Raw genomic sequence first — 8,244 nt, 5'->3', positions numbered from 1 at the left:
GGACGCACCGACAGACGCACATTTTCCACAACAGCCGGCAGCAGAAGGCCGTCGGTCGCCTCCGATTTATTGATTTATTTAATCTGCAGCTTCACACATTTCTAAAATCTAATTTACTGATTTAAATAAACTTTGAGACGTTCTCGAGTTCAGCCGACGTAAAAATGTTCCCTCAGCTTCATGCTTTGTGTGTTTTAAACCCCGATTTCTGCTTTAAGTGATTTAAAACACAAACAAAAAATGTAAAGAATTTCTTGAATAACTTTAGAATTTTTTAACTTTAAAAAAACGTGCAAACAGTGAAAATAAGAGCAAATATCTGAACAATAATAATGTTTTCATCTGATTTAAATCCAGTTAAAATGTAAATGACTATTTGTAATATTTCCATCGTTATTATTTCTAATTAAAAATAAAACAAGAAAAATGTGTAAAGCGACACTTTTTCAAATCATTTTTCAATTTTAAATATAAGTTTTGTTTTTTTCTTTCAGTATAACAGCAAATAAATGTCACTTAATATTTTTAATTAAAATTTAGAAAAATACAGATTTTCTATGTTGACTTTTTTTTTTTTTTAACTTTTTTTTGGTTGTTTTTTTTTACACTCAGTTTTTAAATGTATGCGTTGAAATAACAATAACAAATAACAATTAAAAACAATTCATTGGTATTTTTCAACCTCAGTCAAGCTTCTTTTTTAAATTTATTTATTTTTTAAAATTTAAATGCATAAAAAGAAAATAGTGCAATTTTATGGTCAAACATCAAAAAAATTAATTACGATCTGTGAAAATACAGACTACTGATGTGGACATTTAGTTTTTTTTATGCTCAATATGTAAATAACAATTTTTCTGTGATTTTTTTAAAGCATTTTTTAAAAACTAAAATACATTTTTTCCAGTCAATACCTAAAAATTAGGCTATTTGTGTGGTTTTTGAATAGAATAAAAGAAAACACACACACACACATTTTACAGTCAAACACTGTAAAAGAACTCGTTAGTATTTGTGTTTATTGTGAACATTATTTACAGTTTTGGCCTTTTTCAGTCAATTTGTTAATTAAAATGTCGGTAATTTATCAAAACAGGAAAAATCTGTAAAATTGTTAGTTTAAATGTTTTCTTTTTTAACCTTAATAGACCCAATTTTTGCAATTTTAAAAATGGAAATTGTGAAATTTTACAGTTGAAATGCGATAAAAGAACCGATTACTATTTGTAAAAATACAGATATTTATTTTGAACTTTATTTACAGTTTCAACATGTAAATTAATAAATTTAGTTTTCTGTGATTTTACCAAAAAACTCCATAAATAAGAATAATTTTTAAATCCAGTAAAAATGCTAAAATATTTTTTACTACTCAAAAGGTGTTCAAAATAATGCAAAATTTATTGAATAAAAAATTATAGAAAATTAAGTAAATAAATAATTTTAAAAATTGTCCAAAATGACACAAATCTTGTCAAAAAATAAATTTTACAAACAATTTTTCTGTTATTTTACCAGAAAATCAGTGAAATAAGTTTAAATTGTTTCTATAAAACATCCAGTAAAAAAAACTGCTAAAATTATTATTATTTTTTTTTTTTTACACTCAAAGTGTGTCTAAAATACTTAAATATAAGACGAACTAGTTTTTAAAACCTGCACTGTAAAACCTGCTGGTCCGGTCCGTGTTTTGCGGTGCGTCCTGCTGCCGTCCGGCTCTTTGTGGGTGTTTTCTCCTTAATGGTGCCGAAGTGCAGCTCGGTGACGTCGGCTTCAGCTCAGAGACGAGTTACGACACTCGGAGCTTTTTATGGCTCCGGCTCTGGGTTACGTGTTCGTTAGCGCCTCTGCTAATCATTAACTCTGATAATAATAATAACTTGTGCTGCCTCAGATCTCAGAGTTCAGGTCGGACGGGTCAGCGACCGGCCGTGAACTCAGGTCGATCCGGCGAGTCGCTCCGTCTGAACAGGAAGTCCGGAGGCAGCGACTCACTGGATGAGATTATGGGATGTTTGGGTCAGAAAACGTCTTGTTCTGTCCAAAGATCTTCAGTTTGACGTCACAGAGGAAAGAAACCAGAAAATCTTCACATTAACAAGCTGAAGTCACAGAATATGAAATGATCAAACTAAACATGTGATGGTTCATTTAACGTTCTTTCAACGATTGAAGCAACGTTCTGTTCAAGTAACATTCAGGCTCAACAGCAAATAAATGAACACAAAGTTAGTCCCAGATGAAAAGAACTCGACTCAGATTGGTCCAAAACGACTGATGTTTGTCTGAAATGATCCAGATGGTGTGAACCCGACTCTCAGTGACGTCATGTCAGAGGTTCTGCTGCTGGTCAGGGTAGAGGGGTCTGGACTGGGTCTGGTGGGTCTGTTAGATCTGGTAGTTCTGATCATTCTGTCGGTTTTGTTGGTTCCGTTGACTTTGGTGGTTCTGTCAGTTCTGTCGGTTCTGGTGGTTCTGTTGGTTCTGTTGGTTCTGTTGGTTCTGGTGGTTCTGGTGGTTCTGGTGGTTCTGTTGGTTCTGTTGGTTCTGTTGGTTCTGGTGGTTCTGCTCGTCCAGCTGCTGGTTCAATCAAAGTTTTCAGAGTTGGAGGTTCACGGTCAGGTTCTGGAGTTCTGGACCTAACGCTGGTTCTGTTGGTTCTGTTTCAGCTCTCTGGAGGATGTGAACTCACCGTCGTCCTTCAGGACTTCACGGCCGGATGCAGCACCGAGATGTCGGTCAGCACCGGTGAGTACAAGCACTGACTGCATACATAGATATAGATTATATAGATGTTATATAGATGTTATATAGGTATTATAGCTGTTGACATGTTGACATGTTGACGTGTTTACATGTTTACAGTCTCCACAGTCACAGTGAGTCCAGCTGGAGGCTCAGATGTTCACGTCCACTGAATAGAAACACATCAAACCTTTTATTTCTCTATCTGACATTAAATCACCAAACGTTTCCTGTTTCAGATCAGTCAGGATCACCAACATTATTTATATTTACTAAACTCCAGAGTAATGAGAGAGACAATTATTTATGACTTTCTTCAGAGTCAGAAGTTTCCATCCATCTCCTCATTATCTGCTAGCGTTGCCTTTAAACTCTATGACTTGGGTCAAACGTTCTGGGTTTCCTTCCACAAGCTTCTCACAACAGTCTGATGAGTTCTGGCCCATTCCTCCTGACAGAACTGGTGGAACTGGGTCAGGTTTGTTGGTCTCCTTGCTCCACTGATGTCCTCCAGGATGGAGATCAGGGCTTTGTGATGGCCACTCTGTTGTCCTGAAGCCTCTCTGTAGCTAATCTGGAGCTATGCTGAGGGTCATTGTCCATCTGAAGACCCATTAGTGTCCAAGCTGTAACTTCCTGCTGATGTCTGGAGATGTTGCTTCAGTATCTCCACATCATGTTCTTTCCTCATGATGCCATCTATTGTGTGAAGGTCACCAGTCCCTCCACAGCATGATGCTGCCACCCCCGTGCTCCACAGCTGGGATGGTGTTCTCAGGATTCCTTGATTTTTTGTAACGTGACCGTTGGACTCAGCTGAGTCACTCGTGGCTTCACGGTTGCACAAAGAAACTCAGAATTTTTTGTTTTTCACAGAATCTAATGAATCCAAACCGTATATTTTTGGTGGATTTTTTAATCGGACATTTCAGGGGAAAAAAGGCGATGTTTGCTGGAATATTTCCACTGTGAGCTCACATTTAGTTATTTTTTCCGGTGGAACCAGACTTCACAAGTTCTTTGTTCAAAAACTGTCTGAAAGCTGAAAATAAAACGATTATTTCTGTTTTTACAGTTTCTGGTTCTGACCAACAGGCGAATTTTGAGGAATTCTTTTTTTAAACATAAATTGTTAACCTGCAGCCGTTTTTTTGGGCTCAGAGTTAAACTCCAGAACGTTTCTACCTGTTCAGTTGGATTATAGTGTTATAACAGAGTGTGCTGTGGTTCTGCAGGTCAGACGGTGGAGCTGCTGGAGCGACCCAGCGAGCGACCCGGCTGGTGTCTGGTCAGAACCACCGACCGAAGCCCCCCACAGGAGGGACTGGTTCCCAGCTCCGCGCTCTGCGTGTCGCACTCGCGCTCCAGCGTGGAGATGGACTGCTTCTTCGGCTCCGGGAAAGGTAGGACGAGCGCTTTAACCGGGTCTGGAAGGGTTCTGTAATAAACGTAAAAGAAGGTTCTGTCGACATCTGAGCTCTGAATGACCTGAAGCTGGTTTTCTGGTTCAGCGTTAATCAGCTGCTCTGATCAGAGTACAAAGTTCTGCCGGGTCAAAGTTCTGCAGAGGTTTCATCTCAGGCTTTACGTAACGAAGGAAGACGGACGAGACTCCAGAGAGTTTAAAATGACATGAAGCCTCTCTGGAAGCGTTTAGAAACCGTCCACACTGACTTAACATCAGTCGAATTTGGCCAAAATCTCCCAAAATTGTCCAGAATTTCTCCAAAATGATGTGAAATGACTTAAAACATCTTTACTGTGACCTAAAACTTGACTTTAAACACTCAAAATGCTTTGAAACGTCTCCACTAGACGAGAAAATTCAAAATCTGACACTTGAATTGACAGAAGGCTTCAGTTTGGACCTAAACTTTGTTCAAAATGACATAAATATTCTGCAAAATGACGTTAAACAAAAATTATTCTGAATGTGTCCAAGAATGACTCAGAACTCATTTTGCTCAAATTAAAAATGTCTCCAGAGTTCCTTAAATGTGCCCAAAGCGACTCAAAATCTGCCCAAAGGGACTCGAAAGACCCCAAAAGTTTCTTATATTTTCCTAAAATGTCCAAAACTCGTCGTGCAGAATGACGTGAAACCTGTCCAGAGTGGTTTAAAGCCTGTAAACGAGGAGGAAGTTTATAAAATACAACTGAGATCATTCTGCGGAGCTGTGGCGCCTCCTGGTGGCCGGACGTGGACGTTACAGACGCTCTGCTGGAAATGAATCAAAGAACATCATGATTATTATTTCTTAAGTGGAGGATTTTTAACAGGATTTAATTAAAAGTGTCTGAACCGAACATCCTGATGACGACTGATGACGTTGTGCCTCTAAAGCCTCCGATATTTTCAGGTTCTGTGCTTTTACAACATGAGAGTTGTTAGTCTGAGTTTAATTAAAATCAGATGTTGGTTTAAATTCCAAAAATTAATCACACGACAGCAAAAAGTGTCCTTAAACCTGCGAGCTGTCCTGGAAAACTTGTAGAAAAAAGCTTCAAGACTCAACCAAAAGACTCAGTGTGTCCATGATTAGGTCAAAATCATTTAAATTTAATAAAAATTAGTCCTAAAAGACTAAAACTTGTTCAAAATCCTTCAAAGTTAGGTTAAAATGATTCAAAATGTGTCCATAATGAGGTGAAATCTTTCCAAAATGTGTTAAATTGATTAAAAATTATGCCTAAATGACTAAAACTCATTCAAAATCCTTTAAACTGACTCAAAATGTGTCTATAATTTGGTAAAATCTTGCCAAAATGACTTAAATTTATTCAAAAAATGTGAGATGGAACGGTGAGATCAGATCAAACAAGAAGGAACTTTATTGATTCCAAAGAAACTTCAGATACAAATGCAGAAACACGAGATTTAATCCAATACGTGACTCAAAATAGAAATAAATTAAACTTTATTCATCCTGGAGGAAATTCTTTAACTAAAAAAACTAGAAGATTAAAGCTGGCAGTGATTCTGAGGCAGTAAAGGAACACATCATACACACAATAATGATTATTTGTCATGATGCTGAAGCTGCTGTTTATTGGTGCTGTTGCTGCGGTTACAGCCTCAGACGTCCTGCAGGAGGCGCCGCTGAGCTGCAGAAACATGAAGCTCTGATCTGCAGACGGAAACTTTATTTGTGTCGTCGGGGGAAATTTAAGGTCGTCGGCTCCTCATACGTTTAAGAAAAATAAAGGAAATAATAATAATAATAATAATAATAATAATGTGGAGATGACGTCAGCTGTTAACGAAGCGGCCGCGCACAGCGATGCAGGTCAACAAAGCTGCTGAATAATGACTCAGATCTTCTCAAAAGTCACTCAGTTAGTCCCAAATAAATAAAACATTTCCCAAACTCCTAAAAATAATCTAAAATGTGTCTAAAATCAGAGGAAAACTGTCCAAATCATCCAAAGTTTGTCCAAAATGTCATAAATTCTAAGACTTTAATTAAGTGAAAGTCGTCCAACATAACCTCAATAACTTAAATGACCCTCAGTTTGTCCAAAATGCATCAGAAATAAACTAGAATGAGTCAAAATAAAGCAAAGAACTGTTCAAAATGTCCAAAGTGTTTTTAAAATGGTCTAAAATGTGTTCAGAATTGAATTTAACTGATTTAAAATGCGTCCATGTATGATGCAGAATCACATAATTCATCTTTTCAATGACTCAAAAACTTCTAAAAATGACTTGAAGCTTCTCCGCTGTCGGAAAAAGTTTATTAAACACAAAAGTCTGACCTGGAACCACTTTGATTCATCTAAACCTACAGTTTAAACTGGTTTGAAACGACTAAATATTGTACAAAATAATAGAAAAAAATGCTCAAAATGACCTGAAACTTCTCAGAGATTATTCACGTTTTTTCCAGAGTGACTCAAAAACGATCAAAATTGTCCAAAAAGGCTCAAAATTAGTCACAAATGATCCAGAATGACTCGAACCTTTTGAAAAATCCTAAAAAATGAGTTTTTTAATGACATTAAATTATTATAAAAAAAGGTCCAGAATGACTGAAGTTTGTCCAAAATGCAGAAAAAAAACGTCTGAATCTTCTCAGAGTGACTCAGAATGAATCCAGAACCAGCGTGTTCTGCTGCGTTCTGCTGCGTTCTGCTGTGTTCTGTTGTGTTCTGGTCTTCATGCTGCTGCAAGTCAACAAAACTACTAAAAACACACAAAAAACGCTTTAAAAACACACACAGAGAACACAAACCTGCGGCGCTACATCATCCCAGCACCGGCCTGGTTTCCTGTCAGACGGCATTCTGGGAGTTTTCTGTCGTCGGAAAAGTTGGTTCGGGTTCGAAACTCGTCGCAGGAAGTTTGTGAGATTGAAACACAAACTCAGTTGTTGGATCAGCTGATTTTCCTGCCGCGACCGCAGAGCTTCCGGCTTCTCTGGCGAAGAGAAGGAGGCTTTGTGTGTCGGCGAGCGATGCAAATCGCACAACTGCAGCCGCTGCACATGGAAATGAACGGAGGAGGGAAGAGAGGAAGTCCTTCACACGACCAGAACCAGAACCAGAGATGGAAATAATGCTCGAAATGAGACCGAAGTCAGTCAGAACTTCACCCGGTTTGTCCAGAATGACACGAGTTTTATTCATAGTGACTTAAAACACCTTAAAAATGACTCAAAACCTCTGAAAAAGATTTAAGTTTGTCCAGAAGGATTTAAAAACTTTTCATGTTGGCTCAGAATCAGTCAAATTTGTCCAAAATGACAAAAAAATATTACACACACAGAGCCACTTGAAACATGTTCAGAACGACCTAAAACCTCCAGAATGATTTGACTTAAAAACTGTTTAGAATAAATGTCTGAGATGACTCTAAGATTCATCCACAGTTGGTCCTAAACGACTAAAACTTCTCCAAAATGCTTTAAAAACAACAAACAGCAGCTTTTTCATCTTCTTCTGTCAGATAACGTCGATTTAAATGAGCTGGACTCTAATCACAGGATTCAAGCTTTTCTACACATTAAAGACAACAAACACTAACAGAGGAAGTAAACACCAACATGGTCGGTGTGTTGTTGTGTTGTTGTGTTGTTGTGTAGATGTGTAGATGTGTTGTTGTGTTGGTGTGTAGATGTGTGTGTCCTCAGTCTATAGTTGTGTAGCTGCAAAGTTTAACCATAAAGAGACTGAAGCTGATTAATGAAGGAGTCTGACGAGTTAATTAACCCTGAAGAGGCCGAGTGTGTGAGTGTGAGTGTAAATGTGTGAGTGTGTGTGTGTGTGTGTCTGGGTGTGTGTGTCTGTGTCTGTGTGTGTGTGTGTGTGTGTGTGTGTTGTCTTGTGACTGCTGCATAAAGTAGGTCTCCTTGTCCTCCACAAACACTCTGAGCTGAAGGAAGAATCACTTCCATGAAGTTTTAAAGTCACTGAAACACACAAACCTGGATCTGAGACCTGATGAGGACGTGTCCTTGAAACCGTCGAGTCGTCCTGGAAATGACACAAAACTTCTCCAGA

General features: G+C 38.0%; 1 protein-coding gene across 1 annotated transcript in view; it reads left to right on the top strand.

Annotated features, from left to right (window-relative positions):
- The first annotated feature begins 2,673 nt into the window (after positions 1-2,673).
- Positions 2,674-8,244, top strand: part of LOC103373875 (kalirin-like) — a 58,620-nt gene continuing 53,049 nt past the window's right edge. The window contains exons 1-2 of the mRNA XM_008303882.1: positions 2,674-2,748; positions 3,981-4,148. Coding sequence (XP_008302104.1) covers positions 2,733-2,748; positions 3,981-4,148 — 184 coding nt within the window. The 5' untranslated portion in view covers positions 2,674-2,732. The remainder of the gene's footprint in view (positions 2,749-3,980; positions 4,149-8,244) is intronic.

Source organism: Stegastes partitus, unplaced genomic scaffold (assembly GCF_000690725.1).
Source record: "Stegastes partitus isolate 25-593 unplaced genomic scaffold, Stegastes_partitus-1.0.2 Scaffold2089, whole genome shotgun sequence".
Taxonomy (NCBI): Eukaryota; Metazoa; Chordata; class Actinopteri; family Pomacentridae; genus Stegastes; species Stegastes partitus.
This window is presented reverse-complemented; position numbering and strand designations above follow the sequence as displayed.